Below are 20,628 nucleotides of genomic sequence, written 5' to 3' on the forward strand. Positions count from 1 at the left end.
CACACTTGTAGTTTTTGTATGGCATTCAAATACTGCAAAACAGTTAATATATACTATATACTTCACCTGTCAAAACGAGGATCTGGAATATTGACGTCATTAATCTTCATAAGCTTATCAAATCAAATATTACTTATGCCTTTTGACAAGCGCCGTTATACTATAGTACTGAAACTTCGTTTTATAGTTTGGAGGTCTAGAGTCACCATTGACAGGATTTAGGGACCAGTTCTACAGATTATTCCGCCATCGTTGGGCCAGAGAATTTCTGACTTTAATCATCGTTTTCTCAGCATTTCTCTGTTGTTTGCCATGTACGACTGACGTAAGTTTTTATTTAGTACACCATTCAAAGCTGACATGAAACGTAAATAGTATATGTCGTATTTTCATGGCTATCACCTTAAAAAAATCTATGGTACAAAAATAGGAACAAAACCACAGGTGAAACAGCCATCCAAACATCTATCAAGTGTGTTTTGCTCGTGTATAGTACCTTTTTGTTAATTTAGAAAAAAGTCTTTTCTATATTTTTTTTCTGCAGGGTGGTATGTACGTGTTCAAGATTCTAGATACATTCGCAGCTGGAACTTCTCTTCTGTTTATTGTCCTATGTCAAGTAACAGCAATATCATGGGTCTATGGTGAGTAGCTAACAATATCATGAATGTATGGTGAGTAACTAACAATATCGTGGATTAAAAGTGAGTAACCAGCAATATTGTGGGTCTATGGTGAGTAGCTAACAATATCGTGGGTCTATGGTGAGTAACTAACAATATGGTGAGTAACTTACAATATCGTGGGTTAAAAATGAGTAACCAGCAATATTGTTGGTCTATGGTGAGTAGCTAACAATATCGTGGGTCTATGGTGAGTAACTTACAATATCGTGGGATAAAAATGAGTAACCAGCAATATTTTGGGTCTATGGTGTGTAACCAGTAATATCGCAAGTCTATGATTACTAACAACGATTTCGCTAATCTATGGTAGGGAACTATCAATATCATTGATCTATGGTAGGTAACCAACAATATCGAGGGTTATTGACGATTAACCAACACTATCGTGGGTCTACGGTGAGTAACCAACACTATTGTTGGTCTGGGGAGTAACCAACAATGTCACGGGTCTATAATGATTAACTAACAATATCTGTGGTAACTAAGCAACAATAACGTTGGTCTGGGCGAGTAACCAACAATATCGTGGGTCTATGGTAACTAACCAACGATATTGTTGGTCTGGGTGAGTAACTAACAATATTGCAGGTTAATGACGATTTACTAGTAATATCATGGTTCTATGGTGAGTAACCAACAATATCGTTGCTAAAAGTAAGCTGTGTCTATAGTAAATTTGTCTTGTAAAAAGAAGTCAAATAAAAACCAAACACATTTTACATAGATTGTAGTAAATCTTATCATTGTATAAAGCTAACTTTTGTTATGAGAAATTTCTCCTTGAAAGACGCTTACAACATGCCGGTACTTCTCGTATTCTCTATCATCATCATTCAAATAAAGCAAATAAACTCTTTTTGTTGAGATTCAATTAGAATTACAGTGCAATTGATCTTTTATATTTATTTTGCACTTATTATAGGTGTGGATCAATTTTGTACTGACATACATCAGATGACAGGACACAGACCAGGGTTTTACTGGAGACTTTGCTGGAAACTAATATCTCCTACATTCCTCCTGGTAAGTTTTTTCTGGAGACAAACACGGAACTAATATCTCCTACATTCCTCCTGGTAAGTCTTTTCTGGAGATAAACATGGAAATAAGATCTCCTACATTCCTTCTGGTAAGTCTTTTCTGGAGACAAACATGGAAACTAAGATCGCCTACACTACTGCTGGTAGACTTAACTGGCGACGAATATGGAAACTTAGATATCCTACATTCCTACTGGTAAGGCTTTACTTGAGGCGATTGCTGGAAACAGATCTACAATCCTCCTAGTACGCTTAACTGGAGACAAATTCGGAAACTTAGGTCTCCTTCATTTCTCCTGGTAAGACTTTTACTTGAGACAAACCGAGAAACTTAAATCTTTTACATTTCTCTTGTAAAGTCTTTACTGGAGACAAATCTGGAAATTTATATATCCTACATTTCTCCCGATTTTGTCGGCATGCCCATGGAAACTTGGAAACTGATATCTGCTACAATCGGCCTGTTGAGTCTTTTCTTCAGAGTAACCTGGAAACTTATATCTGCTACAATCATCTTGTCGGCATGACTATGGAGACAAACCTAGAAACTTAGATCTCTTATCTGCTACAATCTTTCTGGTAAGTCTTGTGGGCATGGGCATGTAGACACACCTGGAAACTTATATCCTTCATTTCTCCGAGTAAGTCTTGTCGGCATGGCATTGGAAACAGACCTGGAAACTTATATCTGCTACAACTTTTACTGAAGACGGACCTGGAAACTTACAATCTGTTACAATCCTCCTGTTAATGTCCTTACTCGAGACAAACATAGAAACTTCTATCTGCTACAATCCTCCTGAGCAAGGTTTTACTTGAGACAACCTAGAAACTTATATTTAATACAATCCTCCTGGCAAGTCTTGTCGGCATGGCCATAGAGACAGACCTGGAAACTGAACTCTATTACAATCACTCTGGTAAGTCATTACTGGAGACAGATCTGGAAATTTAAATCTCCTACATTTCTCCTGGTAAGACTTTACTGGAGACTTACCTAGAATCTATAAGGGTCTTCTAGGGCTTACTTAAATGCGTGTTTACACTTATTGAAGACACTTTGGTGATCTCTGATAGTATATACAACTTTGTACTTAGGCTGGTGTATTTTTTACGTTTTACCCTTTCCGTTCTTTTTTCTTGGGAAGGTCTTTACTGAAAATAAATCTGGAAACTTATATATGTTACAATCCTCTTGGTAAGGCTTTACTGGAGAAAAACCTGGAAATTTAAATCTCCTACATTATCTTGTAAGGTATTTTCTGGAGACACATGAAGTTTATAAACCTGCATTCTTTATGTATGTCATTACTGGAGACTATCCCAAAAACTTGCATATCCTGATTCTTCCTTGTGTGTCTTTATTAAAATCTTTGCTGGGGACCTATTCTGCATTCCTCCTTATAAATATTCATTAGAGACTATCCTGAAAACTCATTTCTCCTACATTACTCTGATTAAGTTTACTGGAGACAAACCTAGAAACATATGTCCTGCATTCTTCCTGTTGTGTCTTTACTGAAGACAAATCTAGAAACATATGTCCTGCATTTTTCCTGTTGTGTCTTTACTGGAAACAAACCTATAAACATATGTCCTGCATTCTTCCTGTTATGCTTTTACTGGAGACAAAGCTTAAACAAATATAGGGACGTAACGTTAGTGACGTTCTTTATATGTAGATGCTCTGAAAAATGAGAAGCCCAAACACGTTCTGTTGAAATTGACGTATATAGAAAATGACGTATGCATTTAGGGAGTGGTTGTTTGAACTTTTAATGCAGACGCTCAGTACATGTATTTGAAGTCTCGCATATTCTTCTGGGTCAAGACATCAGCAGTATAATAACATAGCAGTGCATTGTCAATAAAGTCAAATGTATATTTAGGTACAAATATAGCATCGTCCCTCATAGGCAAAGCTTGGAATCATATCATAATATAAATACTGACAGTCCAGTCAAGAATCTCTTTAAAACGATTAAGTAAATCTTCTTTTCTACATTCCATTGCAGATAATTGTGATATCAAGCTTTTTACATTTTGAGCCATTAAAATATGTCGGCTCCCTTGGAGTTTATGTGTACCCAAACTTCGCCAATGTGATTGGATGGTTGATAAGCTGTCTCTCTATGTCCATAATACCAGGATACGCAATTTATAAGATCTGTTCAACGCCCGGAAGTTTAAAATATGTAAGTCATAATAACTCGTACAAACATTTAAAATAAAAGTAAATTTGAACAAGAACAATGATTTATATGGAAGTATGTGGGGCATTGACGGTATATATGGAAGTTTGTGGGGCTTGATGGTAGATATGGAAGTGTGTGGGGCTTGATGGTATATATGGAAGTGTGTGGGGCTTGATGGTATATATGGAAGTGTGTGGGGCTTGATGGTATATATGGAAGTGTGTGGGACTTGATGGTATATGGAAGTGTGTGGGGCTTGATGGTATATATGGAAGTGTGTGGGGCTTGATGGTATATATATGGAAGTTTGTGGGGCTTGATGGTATATATTGGTCCAAGGAAAACACGAATTTGGAATTACTTTTGATTCACATATAGAACGCATTGAAAAGATCTACGAAATAAAAAAGAGAGACTTTTAAATATGCATACAAACAAAAATACATCAGTTATCAAATTAATGCAAAATATAGAACATTATTTCAAATATTCAAGCAAATAGCCTCAATCAAAATGCATTTTCATTTCCAAAATATATTGAACACATAAATAAAACTCAACAATTAAGAATGTAATACTCACAGTTAACTATAATAGTACACAAACTGACCATTAAAGTTCGTTATAAGTACTCACTATAACAAGGTATCTTAGCATCAAATCAATTAAACTGACTCAATGATATTCAAAATCAATATGATATAAAGAGCAAAATAAAACTTGAAATACAAAAAAGTGTCGGTGCTATAGATGTAGTAAATTGATTTAAATCAAATAAAGATCAAGGCATTTAGATACCTGCTACATTAAAAAAATTTAGGCACAAGAAATAGTTATTGTAATTTTTAAAAGCAGTAACCTCCACCCCCAAAATATAACCAATCAACGTAAGTAAGTTCACAGATTAAAACCGAATAAAAAAGTTATTTAAATATGTTTTTAATTGAAACTTAATATATTTTGTTTTAAATAAAATTTCACACTGGAAAATGAATCAAACTAACATAATTGTCGTCCAATCGTCTGTAAACTGTAACCTATAAAATGTCCCAATATTTGATGGAAACATTTACCATCTGTGTTGCTTCTTCTTAAACGGATATTCTATACATGTGAACCCCACAAAGAACTTGAACCACATTTCCAAGTTTTTGTATTTATTCATATTGAAATATTCTAGGGAGTAAGTGTTTCAAGTATGTCATTTATAATTGTGTTTCGAATAGATTTCAATTTTGATTGGACGTGTTATCTACAAAGTAAAAAAAAACATAATATGAAACATACGATCTTAGCTGAACTGAAAGGTTAAACATCAGAAAATTACGTTTAAGCATTAAGAGTATAATTTAAACAAAATACATAGAAGTAAATAATCGAACAAAGTATAAACAGAGAACACGTACATGTATATCCAACCGACAGAAAACAATAATGATTTTTAGTCAAAAATCCAAAATTTCTTAATAAGTAACCAACTCTTTTTGCAGAGAGTAGCTCAGTGTATAACACCAAAATGGGAGCAAGAAAATATCAAAGATGGTCAAATAAAACGATTTAAGGTGAGTGATTGTATTTCCAAAAAATATTTAAGAAATAGTAAAACATAAATATATTTAAGGCAAGCACTTAATTCACATTAATTCTCAACTCTATGTACATTCATATATGTTGAAATAAATGTGTATTATTAGTTAGTATTTAAAATTACTGAAATATGTATAACTATTAAAACTCTGCTTAAATTATAGTAAATGAGTAGAAAATTATGAAATAATAGGTGCCAAATGTTAAATAATTAGACTCGATATTATACTTATTATTTTTCATTTTACTTGAATTAACATCATTCGGGGTTATTGTTTCTGAACTTAACAAACCAAACAAAGGCACTTTTTACAACTCTAATTTACAGCCAATAGGGGAGGTTATTCAGATTAAAATAAAAAGTCATGTTCCTCAACTGCCAGCTCTTAATAAATGTGAGAAGGATGCGCATGGCTAGCACTGTAGCTTTGCTACACGGAGTTCACGGAAAGTTGTTTTATGCAAATCATACATTAAATCAGCTTCATTACAACAGTGTAGGGTTTTTACATAGCTACTGAAGGGAACCAAGATTTTAGCGGACATCAAAAGAATGTAATCCAGGGACAAAGACCAGACGTGGAAGAGTAATCAAGGGAACCAAGGTTATAGCGATAATCAAACGAATGGAATCCAGGGACAAAAACCAGACATGGAAGAGTAATCAAGGGAACCAACGTTATAGCGATAATCAACAGAATGTAATCCAGGGACAAAAACCAAACATGGAAGAGTAATCAAGGGAACCAAGGTTATAGCGATAATCAAAAGAATGGAACCCAGGGACAAAGACCAGACATACACAACAAAGAACATGACGTAACTAAAATCATACATACAAAGTAAAAAAAGGCAAATGAGCAACTCGGACTCCACTAAAACAATCAATCCCTTGACATCGAGTTGAAGTCCGTATTTTGAACTGAAGACAAAATTGCATAAATCGAAAATATTTGTATTTTTCTATGTATTTCTTGGTCGAAGGTATACAATTCCTGCTCAAATACTCATTTCTTTCCTTATAAATGTAAATATAAGAAAGCCCAGCAAAGTTTTGTTATTTAACAAGATATATGTACAGTCCCAACCCTCCCGTTCAAGCTTGAATACGCAAAGAAGATCATACTTTTATTATATTTTTTTCTGCCCTTCCAACCTATTTTATTTTAAAGAAAAAATACAATAAAAGGGAAAATTAAGAAAGAATCTTGGCCTTAGTGACTTTTATGCCATTATTACAAATACGTTTCAAAATTAGTTCTTGATAGCACTTATTATACACAATTCCTGCTGAATATCTTAGTAATTATACTTAAGTACCATTCTGTGAAAGAATCAGGTGATAGGTGGCACTTCATTTTTCTCAATTTGGTCTTTTTTTGCCTCAATTTTATTTAATACATCAAGTTAACAAATTCGAAGCTATTTAAACTTATTTTGACATAGATATTTTTACTGGTTCTGATTCTTAGAACTTATTTCCTAAAAATTTCAGATATTATATATAGTTTCTACTTAGACACTTTTACTGTAACACATATACAGAAATACATCAATTTGGCTTTCCTCGAAACATGATAAAAATTCCGTTTTGTTATATGCATACAGCAACACATAAACATATAATTTGACTTTTTCACTTTAACATATAAGGATCAAATGGAAACCAACTGTAAACTTCAGCAAAGAAACAATCAGAAGGTCTTTCATACTTTCGCAATACACATACATTCTTCCAATCAACACTTTAAAAGCAATATGAGACCAATTCTACTTAACCACCAAACGACGTCAAAGACATTCCAATTGTTCATGTGAAAAAACGCAAACCTTTATTTTGGTCACTGATTAATAAGAAATAAGTAATGAACCACGTGACTTATTTTATTTATTTTGGAAAGACCCTTTTTATGCTTTGATATTCATACTTTGTCTTTAAAGACAGAATATATATGACACCGTTATGTGATGTATTTTTCAGAAAAATCACTGGTTGAATGTATAGGAGATGAGAAACATCGTGTATGCAGTAATGGTGTAGATGTCGTGTTTTATACAAGATAGAAATAATCATGTTATATGCCAGACCAAACTCTGACTCCTTAGCTCTTTGTATTTTAGACATTTCTTTTCAATGCTGCAGATGTCCATATGAAGAAAGTGATAAAAAATTGCCATCCACAATTCGCACTTGGTAATTGGAAATATGAATGCACTCATGGCTTCATTTGTTCTCCACGACTGCCTTCTATAAGTAATTGCTGATGATTTTCAGAGACTAAATATTTTGAACTTGACTATTGGACAAAACATATTTTGATCCTTCCAGATCAGCCAAAATCCAAACATAACGCTTTAACGTAAATTGTATTTGAAAAAAATTATGAGAACAATAAATATTTTAGCCGTTAACTTGCTGAATATAAATTCTTGGAGCCGAAGAAATTTTCCAATCCCTCCCTTTAATATCAAATGGTCGTCCCTTGTTTATTAGATCATCTTATTAAAAAATTATTTTCTTTCATTGATATCCAATAATAATTATCATTTTCACTCAATGTATATATCCCACAGACCTCTTTGACCTTCAATTTAATCTCGTCATTTCAATTGTGGAAAACCATAAATTTGTGCTATCCTCTTTTGGTCTCTCTACCAAGGATGATGATTGTGATTTATCGTCTATGTACTGGATTTCTTAACTCGACAAGAATCCATACAAACAACGTTTCATAGCTGGATCTGCAAAATGTACCACCAAATCTCTTTTAAAACTTGAAACTTCTATACTCACAACTGTCAAAGAGGGTATGCAGTCTTACCACAACATTTTTTACTCCCGTAGTTTTACTCCCGTAGTGGTATTAATTCAATGTGGATCCTGAAAAATTCGAAAGATCTTTTGGAGACAATCAGTTCAAGACTATTATCTGAATATAATAGCATTAAACTTATGATTTTTCAACACTGTATACTTCTATTCCCAATATTCAATTAAAATCCCGACTTAAAAACTTTATACATCGTTGTTTTTCCAAAAAAAGATGGTACACCTAGATACAAATATATTGTTCTTGGTAGAGTTTCCCCATACTTTGTAAGAAATAATTCCAAATGATCTTCCAATAATACAAAGGAAAATGTTTACAAATGCTGGAATTTTTAATCGACAACATATTTGTCCAGTGTGGTGGACGTGTTTTTCAACAAACGATCGGCATTCCAGTGGGAACAAAATGTGCTCCTTTACTTGCTGACCCATTCCTTTACTCTTATGAGGCTGACTTTATAGCTGATTTGATCCGAAAGAATATCGTTTGGCTAGATCCTTCAATCTCAGTTTCCGCTATATAGATGACGTATTATCTTTAAACAATTCTAATTTCGAGGATTTGATACATCGCATCTACCCCAAAGAACTTGAGATAAAGGATACTACAGACACTGTAAGATGAGCCTCATATCTTGATCTACACTTAGAAATCGACGGTAAAGGAAAACTATTGACCAAACTTTACTACAAACGTGATGACTTTTCATTCAGAATTGTCAACTGTCCTTTTATCTGTGGCAACATCCCTTCAGCACCTGCGTATGGAGTGTTCATATCACAACTCATACGTTATGCCAGAGCTTGCCGAAACTACGCAGACTTTTTGTATCGCGCTAGAACTCTAACAAATAGGCTTCTTGAACAGGGTTATGTTGCTACATGATTGAAGTCATCACTACAGAAGTTTTATGGTCGTCATCATGAACTCGTGGATCGTTATGGTGTATCCATCTGCACCATGAAAACTGATTTATTCAACGGGTCATAGTTTTCCTTTCCTCGTTTGTCTACACCGGACTTGACTTTTTATAAGCAACTCGGCGGGTGTTTCTAGAAAAAAAAAACAGAAAACGTTTACCCTACCGATGCACCTGGTCCATCTCCCAGTTTTTAGTGGAGTCCGAGTTGCTCATTTGCTTTTGTTACTTTGTATGTATGATTTTAGTTCCTTTATGTTCTTTGTTGTGATTGTCTGTTTTCCATGTCTGGTCTTTGTCCCTGGATTACATTCTTTTGATTACCGCTATAACCTTGGTTCCCTTGATTACTCTTCCATGTCTGGTCTTTGTCCCTGGATTGCATTCTTTTGACTGTCGCTATAACCTTGGTTCCATTGATTGCTCTTTCAAGGACATGTTGAAAGGAATATGGGTAGACCACGAACAAGGGTTATATGTTTTGACTGTCAACTATTTTGTAAATATGCAAGAAAAGTTAAATAAAGTAAATGTATAAATACAGTGTCTTATTTTATTAATATTAACCATTAAAGATTAGACAAGAGATACTAGAAAAATGTCTCTGATATGAAAGGAGTAAAGCAAACAGTTGTTTATATTGTTCTCTCGGCGATGACCGCGTAATGAAGAGTCACGTACTTCACTAATTGTGCCAATTAGAAAAAACACTTTCTGCATTGACTTGAACTGATAGAATGTATATAAAAAAAGATTTCAAGCAAGATTACGAGAATAGAAAGTAATTGATGCGCAACATAAAAATGAATTATGCATCCAGTTTTATTATGAACTATTAAGAAAAAGAGATTTATTATGTTATCATATTTCCCTTTTAATTTGGAGTCTGCAAGATCTGAAATAACAATTAACAAAATAATTACTAAAATAAATAAATAAAATTGCATCTTTTCATTACACATAAGAAATCTGTGACGTTATGCTCTCAAAAACAATATGTGCCTTTGTCTAAACTTGTGATGTGAAATGTATTGGGAATAAGGAATATGTTTTTCTATGGACATTGCGATGTGAAGGAATTTGGGAAATGAAATATGGTGCAAGTGGAAAGTATGCTTAAGTTTATCAATATACTCATAATGAATCTCAATGATAAATAGTAAATTTCTATTTTTCAACAGTTAATAATAAAAGAGGATGCTTATTGTATTTTAAGGTTGGGTATCAATATATTTCTATTTGCATAATCTTGCTTGAGCTATACACGTGAGAAAGACTAGTTCAAGTGTTTCAACAAAATAAATGAAATTTTGATGCAAATTCCAATTTCTATTATACAATTAATTTCTACTTGCACTGGCACTGAAGTCGGTTAATAGATGAAACATTTTTAAAATGATCACTATGAAGAGGATTTTTATCGTATAGTTTCACCTTATTGTAATAATTGCACTTGCAAGGAATGAAATTGGAAATTTATCATCATTGACCTTTGTAGTTCATGTTGTGAAAAATATTTTTTAAACAAGAATCTTAACATATAATGTTTTATCGGAGGACCACGTCAAAATTTTCATTGGATCATTTCAATGTTTAACTTAATAAACATCAAACCATCTTCCAGTTTCTATCGGGAGATGTAGATTTGAAGTATGCAATTCAGTAATTTAAATTCTACTAGGGTCTGAAAGTCTGAAAATTCTAGCCTTAATGACCCATATAGTTACCTTCTTGCAGTTATATTTATATCATTTAACCTTGTTTGTATAAATATTGCAAAAATTTTGTTTCATGATTCAAGTCCAACTGACTATCCTGATTTAAAAACGCATATCTCAAATCAGTCTCATCTGATATACATTAAATATGATTCTCTCAGTTCCATCACAATTTATCTTTTAGCACAAGAAATATAAAAAAATACTTTTTTTCTCTGTTATTGATATTTCAACACCACAATAACAACATCCTTCTTTTGACTTCTAATGAAAAACGACACAGTTCTCCGTATACAATAAAATTAAGGGTTGAGCACCGGACTTTCAAATTTCTTTTACAAAAAGTAAGGTGTATTTACTCTATTGCAAAATTTTCATAGTCCTTATTTTCAGAACTGTAGAGTAAATAGGTACAACCACAGTGCACATTTTGAAAATCAACAGTGATGTTTTGGTATTATTTATTTTTTTTATCTATACTTAATAAAGCACTTAAAGCTTGATTAACTAAAGTTCAGAAAAATTGCTGCTGTACTTATTAAATTCTTAGGTGGAAAAGGGAATTTACGATTTCTATACATCTTCATCTTTTTTTCTAAATTGAAAGTTGATATGTACAATTCCGCTTGCTAAGAATCATACTTTCTGTTAGAAATGTCAAAATTCCTGTCATAATAATATTCCTGGAAATATTAAGTGCGTTCTACATCCACGATCGAAACCTACAGCACAAACACATTTGTGTTTTTTCCAGCATTTATAGAAAATTTTTTAAATATTTATAGTTACTTTAAAGGTAGATAACTGTTTTGTATTGGAATATTTCTCATGAAATTAAACATTGATACAATAAATAGAAATGCGCATTTGTAATAAAAGAAGGGTCTAGCTGATTCATTTTATGTGTTTCATGATGATTACAGCGTATTAAGAATTGGTATCACGGTTCTCATTTTATTGATTTACGCTAGAAAGGAAATTAACCATTCTTAATGGTATTACCAGACAGATGTGTTTTGAATGCGATAGAAACCCACTTCAATTAAGTATTTTTTTAATAACTAAAGTACCCATACTGGATTTTAATCGAACTATGTTTTGTTTTTAGTGCATTCAGTCGAAAAGTTGAGGTAGAGTTATCTCTCTTTGTGGGTAATTATGATTATACATTCAGTTAATAATGATTATACATTCAGTTAATTATGATTATACATTCAGTGTGATATTATTATACGAATGTAGAACGAGTGATAAAATATGTATGTCTTTTTTTCAAGATGTATTTAAATATCAAATCGCGAGTAAGACAATAATCCATATATTCTAAAATTTCTTTATAGTCAGGGGGCCGTTTTTATCAATGATTTACAGCAATTTTGCGTAGAAAAAAGGAGTGCAATGTCTAGAAAAAAATGAATGATTGTTCTTACAAGCATATAAGTATTATCTAAAATTATTTTTACTACTATATGCTTTTGATCTCTGAAACGAAACAGGGCATTCCAATAATGTTGAATGCATTTCATGAGTATTGTGCAAAGTGAAAACATGATGTAAACATAGATGGAACCAAAGTTATTGTATTCGGTAAAAGAAAACATCGTCAAAATACCATTCATACCACTAAATTTACAATAAACGATAGACTATAGAAATAAGAGATTATTACCAATAGTTAGGAATTACACTTACCTATAACTGCAGATTCAGTATTGGAGAGAAAAAACTTGTAGATCAAGCTAAGAAAGAAATATATTACAAGACAAAAATGTATAATACCTATTGATCTTTGATTGTCTAGTCACTGCTATTTTACTTTACTCATCCAAGTTAAGGAGCTATGAGAATATGGAGGTCATTGAAAAAGTTCATTTTGAAGCGGATATGAGATGTTAGATCCTCGAAACAAAATTATATGGTTTATTGTGAAACAGGACACTTTCCTCATATAATTGTTGCTAAAATAAAATGGTCATGTCATTGTACGAAACTGTTACAATGTGGTCAATCGTAACCATCCGTCATTATATATGAAATTATGTATAAAATGCATCAAGCAAACATTGTCAAATTTAAATAGTTATTTCATTTTAAAGGGATGTAACATGAATGTGAATAAAGCTATTTGTGTTCAAGCCAATTAACACAAAATATTGCCGTTATAAGAATTACTTTAACTAAGGTAGTAGACCAACTTTATCAGAGACTAATTTCTAAAATGGAACAATCTTTAAAGGGTAGAATTTATCCTACTTTAAAAGCAGATTTCAAACTAGAAAAGTACCAATCTTTATTAAATAATGCAGAACGTTCAATAAGTATTCCAATTTATTACACTATAAACCTGTCTTCTAACAAAATGCAAGGTTCATTGTCCATTTGTTATCAAAGAATTGTTGCAAGATGATTTTCAAGGAAACAAGAAAAAAGGTTTTCACGATTTTGACATATGTTTGTGCAAATTTTTATAAAAGCTGTTAATATCTACCTTACCTTTAAAAAAAAGATTCACATACAGTTTATACAAATCCTGCAATACAACGAACTCCCCTTTAAGTCCAGGGTGGCTATAAAGGGGTTTCTTACACCCTTCACTCCCAGGGATTGTGCATACAAAAAAAACTCCCACTATTGAACTAAAATGAAACCAATACTCGACACGCTTTTAAACTTCGAGACTTCTATTTCAAGCATCGTTGGTTCTGAATAAAGATTAGAGAAAGAATGTGGAAATTGTCGTATACACGTGCTTTATACTGATAAAAAGAAGTACATGTACAGTATATTTATTAACAGAAAAAACGCGTGGATTATAACAAACCGATTAGCTGAATTTAAGTAAATTTTCTGAGCATTTGTGATATCTTGAAAGGAACTTGCAGAACTATGTAACAAAAATGTATGTAGCCATTACTATACAACGCATAGAACACATATGAATATTATAGGACATACATATTATATGATTTATATTATACTAGTAACAATACATTGGAGGGAGTGTAAACGGCTAGCCATACTATAGACTGCAATACTACAAAAAAAAAATAATCAAAATCAATGAAAACTCTTTTCATTTCGAGGTAGAGGTTCTCACCTATTTTACCTCTTGTTTGTTCTTGCCATGAAGCCAACTTCATTTATTACCATATTACAAATCATTAATTAAGAAATTATCTTTTGTTGGCAATATTCCTACATTTCCATATTAACCACTTGACTGTCAACAAAATCATTTTAATTAATAAATGTTTGACAACGCAATATTATGACTTTTTCTGAATTTTGTATAATGTTAATATTCATACGTGTGCACAAAACGGCGATCATCTCAAAAATATTTTTTCAAACTTCTTTTACCAATAATAACAAATAAATTATTTAAGTTTTCCTTTTCGGTGACCATTTGAAATATTTTGTAACAACTCCTCGGTATAAATAATATTATGGAGTAGTTTCCACTGCAGTTGCTTAACTTTCTTATTCCCAAAATTTTCTTTTAATGTAACCCATATTTTATTCCAATGAATATTCTCGTTTACGAAGAATTTCTCCCATTTTTGCTCACAATTGGGAATCAGTGGAAATTCATAGAAACTCTGTATGTGTTATCTACTTGTTTATATATTTTTCCTGTGGCACTTAATTGTGCTTGAGTTTATGTTCTTTATTGTGTATGTCTGTTTTCCCTGTCTCGTCTTTGTCCCTGAATTACATTCTTTTGATTTCCGCTATAACCTTGGTTACCTTGATTATTCTTAGCAAAATAAACCTGGCTTGCCTTATTTTAGGATAAGCTGGACATTTGTTTTCATACGTTGATTCACTTTGACGGATCGTGAATTAATCATCGGAATCGCATGTATATATGTTTTCATATAAACCATTGTTAAAACTCTTATAAAATACATACAGCCCTTCTTTGAGGTAAACATCCCACTGTCCCTCATTCTCCATTGCCCAATTCCGCATCCATAGTCAACATTAATATATATATATATATCCCATAAAGGCGCTGCATACCTTTCATTTAAGATACCATATGATAAATGTCGACCAAATGATTTTTATGCGCGTGTTATTCATAGGTATTTTTTCTTCAGTCTTAAACACATGTAATCATTTATCTTCAGTCTTAAACACATGTAATCATTTATCTTCAGTCTTAAACACATGTAATCATTTGTCTTCAGTCTTAAACATATGTATTGCCTTTTTTCTTCAGTCTGAAACATATTTTTTTCAGTTTTTTCATGTTGGTCCTTAAAATTTGTGAAAAACATATGTTGTAATGAATTTGTATTGTAATCAAGGCTCATCGTGGCACAAGAAGATAAACTAAGTAGCTGAAGCACGCTACACAGATAAAACTTTCTGTTGTACTTTCCAAAATGAGCATGTATATTATTCTTTCTCTTGTTGCTATTCAAACAGTATCAGAAGGTACTGAGTTTTCAATTCTCGTTGAAAGGATGTCTGCGATGGAGGAGAAGTTGTTACAACAAAACCAAGAAATTGGTATTTTACGGGGTTCGATAAAAGATCAAAATGTTGAAATACAAAATTTGCGTAATGTTAATAGAAAGCAAAATATTGAAATTACATAAAGCAAGCTGTAAAAGGCCCAGAATAAATGATGGGAAACTATTCATAAAAGACGAAAATCGACTTAATTTATACAAAAAAAAATAATAATAACGTAAAACCAATAAGATCAAAGCAACGACATCCACTGGACTTGGTTCCTGGCTTGGGAAAGGCACATTAAAGTATGTGGCGGGGTTAAACATGTTTTTGGAAGCTCAACCTTTCCCAACCTGGACAGTTTGTTGCATACTGTATAATGAAATTTAAGACCACGAATATTGAGTGTCACCCAAGTTTGTCTACAGTTGCATGTTGTTTTGAAGATGTGCAGTCTGTATCGCCATTTCTTTTTTCAACCATACAATAAAAGATCAAAACTGTCGTTATAGGATTCGTTCTTATAATAGAACATATTCAATATTTCTGTTGATGTTGACAACCACCCGTATTTTTCATCAAGGTAAAACAGACTCTTTAAATTACGCATATTGGTAGAACTATCCCCGTCACGCTGTCATGCTGACCTGTCGAGAGAAATGATCACAAATAGTTAAGTATTGCAGGTTGATACTAAACTGAGAATGTTAAGGATTATGAACAACCATTTTATTACCTTTCTGATAATTTCAGCGAAATATTGGAAAAGATGTTTGTTAAACTTGCCAAGGATATGGAGCAATGTGTTTTTATTTCAATAAACAACCTTTCAGAAAATGCAAAAGGCAACATTTTGCCCTATATATATTATAGCATGTTCAGCATATTCTACATATGAGACTTCTACATTATTTTAGCCATTCAAAGATTCACTATCTATTTTTAAATTTTTTTAGAGTAGTGTGTGTAACATGTTGTAATATATATATGTTTTATTAGCATTTTCTGAAAAAAAAAAAGATTCCTAACCCCCTCCTTTCACGACCAAGCTGGAATACTTTACATCTCTCTCGCAAGACAATGTGATTCAATGATCCAATTGGATAACGAAAGAGATGAATGTCTATTAGTACTTTAAAAGAGCAAAACTAGTCAACATTGTGACCCTCAACTAATCAAGTTCACTTAGGTCGTTAATTTTCTTAAAAAACTATTGACCAAACTTTACGACAAACGTGATGGCAACATCTGTGGCAACATCCCTTCGGCTTCTGTATATGTAGTGTTCACATCACAACTCATACGTTATGCCAGAGCTTGCCGGAACTACGCAGAATTTTTGTATCGCGCTAGAACTCTAACAAATAAGTTTGTGGAACAGGGTTATGTTGCTACAAGATTGAAGCCATCACTACAGAAGTTTTATGGACGTCATCATGAACTCGTGGATCGTTATGATGTATCCATCTGCACCATGAAAGTCCGAGTTGCTCATTTGCTTTTATTACTTTGTATGTATGATTTTAGTTACTTTATTTTCTTTGCTGTGTATGTCTGTTTTCCATGTCTGGTCTTTGTCCCTGGATTACATTCTTTTGATTACCGTTATAACCTTGGTTCTCTTGATTACTCCTTAATTCGCAGTAGTACAAATTTGGTATTAAACAAGTTTAATGCGTTGTACTACTGCGGTAGGGAATGAAAAAAAAACCCATCCCGTATCACAGGTTACACATGATCAAAACAATGCATGCAGAAACGAGGTTTTTTGTTTATTTTATCATTTTCATAATAAAATGTGACCGCCCTTCGTTACTGATGCATCGACTATTAGCATCCAGTTATACTAATCACATATCACATTGAGGTAATCATAAGCGACGAATAACTTTCTTAATCCTTAGTTTTTTTAGTTTGACGAAACACGGTAGAGATCTACGGTTAGAGTCAAACCACATGCTTTAAAAAATACGTGTATATGAACATAATAGTGAAGTCCTATACATGTATATAAATATTGTTTGAAGTGACGTATTTCTAAAATGACGTACAAGTATGCAGTTAGGTAGTGGATGTTTGAACTATTAACGTAGACGCACAACTTTTGTTTTAGAAAATCTCGCATATTTGCGATGATCGAGATATCAGCAATATAACAAAATAACGGGGCACGATGAACAAAGTTCGAGGTAATTTGATAACAAATAGATCGGAGCCTCAGTCCCCCATAGGCAAAGCCTAAACTCATTATAGAAACTTTGGATACAGGAGCGGAATTGAATTGTTGATCATTAGAAAAGTATGTCACTTCTCTAAAAACAAATTCGCCTTTTTCTGTACAAATGAACTTAACCTCCTATCACCCTGTCCATTTTTTGACATTATCACTAGTATAATATAAGAAGCACTGCTAAAATACGGACATCGCGAAGTAAATTAGGGAAATAAATAGAATGGTTAAAACTAACTGCGGCACTTCACTCTTCAAAGACTTCTTCAAATAACATCTATTGATATAATTATATGGTCTATCAAATGATGTGCACGATTTGTTCTTTTCTAATCATCCCAGTCACTCAAGAGTTGTGGGTAAATTGCATTCTTACTGTCGACAGTTGTTCATATTTTACCTTTCAGACGATGCATTTTGCAAAATTTATTTCGATGGAAATTTGGGACATCTTAATGATAAAATATTTGTCTGGAACGTAATAGCTATGTTAAGAGTGCAAAGAGAGACGAGTCTTTCCTACCGGTACATAGATATAACATTGCAGAGAATAAAAACTTTGAAAGAAAGATAGAAAGAAAACTTACTTATCGAACGCCTAACTGACTTATATGCACATACATTTTTTATACGGTCATCTATGCAAATACTTTTTCAATATATTCACAAACCTTAACTACATATATGCACATACTTTTCCTGTATATACACAAAAATGCACATGCTTTTTCTGTATAATTACATACCTTTCAATACTTGCACAAACTTTTTCTTTATACTTATTTGCTGATTTATATATATATATATATTCATTTTGTTTTTCTGTCCCACTACGAAATTGTTTTGACTTCAGGTACATGTATTTTCATTGGTCATTTGGTCTTATAATATGACTCAGTTTACCTGAATAGCTCATTCTCAGGTATGAACTGACGAGCAGGTACTTTTTTCCAAGGGAAAGATGAAAGAAAATGTTTAAAACGGTCTGATTTATGTGTTCATGATGAGTTTTTGCTGGTTAGATTTTCTTGGACTAAAACTGTTCAGCTTTGGGAAAAATGTCAGAAATCCCAAAAATGAAGAGTTACTGTAGTAATTCCTCGTTATGTACTTATCTTATGTCCCGCTTAGGATCTTGCCCGGCCTTTGCAGTTTTTCATATTAATAAGCGCACAGTCTCATACTATTTACTCCAAATAAATACATTTTGCTTACAATCGATTATGCAATTTAGGGCCTCTTGAGTGTGGATTTAATAAAACGTAAATAGTTTTTTCTTTTCCTTCTCTTCTGAAGGGTTTTTCCTCCAGTTTCCTAATAAAGGAATATATTTGTCAATATCAGAAGGAGTTTTGTTGGAAGTAGGAATATTAGTTATAGAATAGAAAAAAAAATCATTTAAAATGTTAGCCTTATTTTTGTCGTCAAACTCGAATTCTCCATTTCGGGTATTGATTGAAGGTGGTAAATTGAGCGATAGTGTAAATTTCCCAATCAGAATCTTAGCAAGTTGAAATTTTTTGGGGTTTTGACCATTTTCATTTAGCAATTGTACCTTTTTATATTGACACTGTCGACTCCAAATAGCATCTTTGTTAGTTTAATGTTAGTACACTTTATTTGGTAAGGAGATCGGGGTTCGACTCCTCGGCAGTGATTGTGAGACGGTGTTGAGCATTTCTTAGTTCATTTAGTAATTCACTCGATTTTTGTTTTTTGCTTACCTTCGGTTTGACGTAATGAATGAATTTTTTCAATTTCATTTGAAATTTTGAGGTATTTTTAACAAAATATTTATCAGATTTTATATGAATGCCAGTTATTTGAGTTTGTGATAGAATTTGAAGTAGACTTAAATACTTTTTTTATAATTCTTTTTGTAATTTTTATATTTACTACATGAACAAAAACACTTGCATTGCCAAAATGTAAATGTTTTTATATTTATATTTTGTTCTGAATTACTTATATTATAGTATTGATGTAAGGCCTATTCCATATTGGCCCTATAACCGGATGTAGGAATTACCGGTTCGTATTGACCACTTTTCGAAATTTTCGGTTCATAAAGAATCAGGTCTGGTTACAATTTTTGCCGTGCTGTACATTGTTTTTTATTTATTTATTGATTGATTATCTTTATTTTCTCCACAAATGAAGAGTTTCAAATATATTAAGTATAACACAAGTAACAGTTAAATCAATATATTTACATTACTCTTTTACAATAATCAGAAACAAATCTACATATATATAGTCCAAATGAAATGTTAAAGCGGCATTTTTCAATTTGCCTGTGTTATTACACGTGCAGAGTTAACGTAATACTACGACCGATCATAAATGTGACAAGATAAATTTGAAATCATCATGTAAAAGAGACATATATTTTGCTATGTGACACATCACCCGGGCCTAAAAATCTGATGACAGTGTGTGTATAGGATCAGTCACACCACCAAGCGTCGATGTTAGAGTTCGTTATCTTCTTGACCAAAATATGAAAAGGATTCCGGAATTGAAAGCATACCCACAACTTCGTAAAACATGTCACACCGTGTTGGGATTAAATACGTACAACTCAATACATAGTGTTGAAGTATACCATGTGAGTAATAGTTACATATGGAGCACAGTCCGTTTTAGATAGGTAATGATCCTAATTTAACAAGAAGCATTAGTTGTTCATTTAACCTTGGATATTGCACCGCAGGTCTCAATAGTCTGTGTTCGATTAGCTTCGTGTCTATAAGATATCCTTCGAGGAATCCTGTTAAGTCATATATTGATAACAGTTTTACTAATTCCGGCGTAATTCCCAAGCGAAATCTTTTTTTGCTTCAAAGGAAAAGAATTGTTGAGATAGAATGCATTGATTTAATATTGTGGATTGATAGAAAATTTAGGAAAATCGAAAGTGACGAATATCCACGACGAACGGGAAAAAGATATACATAT

The 20,628-nt window shown here is 32.5% G+C and overlaps 1 protein-coding gene across 1 annotated transcript in view; it reads left to right on the forward strand.

Moving 5' to 3' along the window:
* Positions 1 to 9,779, forward strand: part of LOC148615528 (sodium-dependent dopamine transporter-like) — a 37,648-nt gene extending 27,869 nt beyond the window's left edge. Inside the window, exons 10-15 of the mRNA XM_088581823.1 lie at positions 188 to 325; positions 545 to 644; positions 1,609 to 1,709; positions 3,742 to 3,921; positions 5,412 to 5,483; positions 7,490 to 9,779. Of these exons, the coding sequence (XP_088437949.1) occupies positions 188 to 325; positions 545 to 644; positions 1,609 to 1,709; positions 3,742 to 3,921; positions 5,412 to 5,483; positions 7,490 to 7,513 (615 nt within the window). The 3' untranslated portion in view covers positions 7,514 to 9,779. The remainder of the gene's footprint in view (positions 1 to 187; positions 326 to 544; positions 645 to 1,608; positions 1,710 to 3,741; positions 3,922 to 5,411; positions 5,484 to 7,489) is intronic.
* Positions 9,780 to 20,628: the final 10,849 nt, after the last annotated feature.

This window comes from Perna viridis, chromosome 5, assembly GCF_037379345.1.
Source record: "Perna viridis isolate PV_CMFRI_1.1 ecotype Kerala chromosome 5, ASM3737934v1, whole genome shotgun sequence".
Taxonomy (NCBI): Eukaryota; Metazoa; Mollusca; class Bivalvia; order Mytilida; family Mytilidae; genus Perna; species Perna viridis.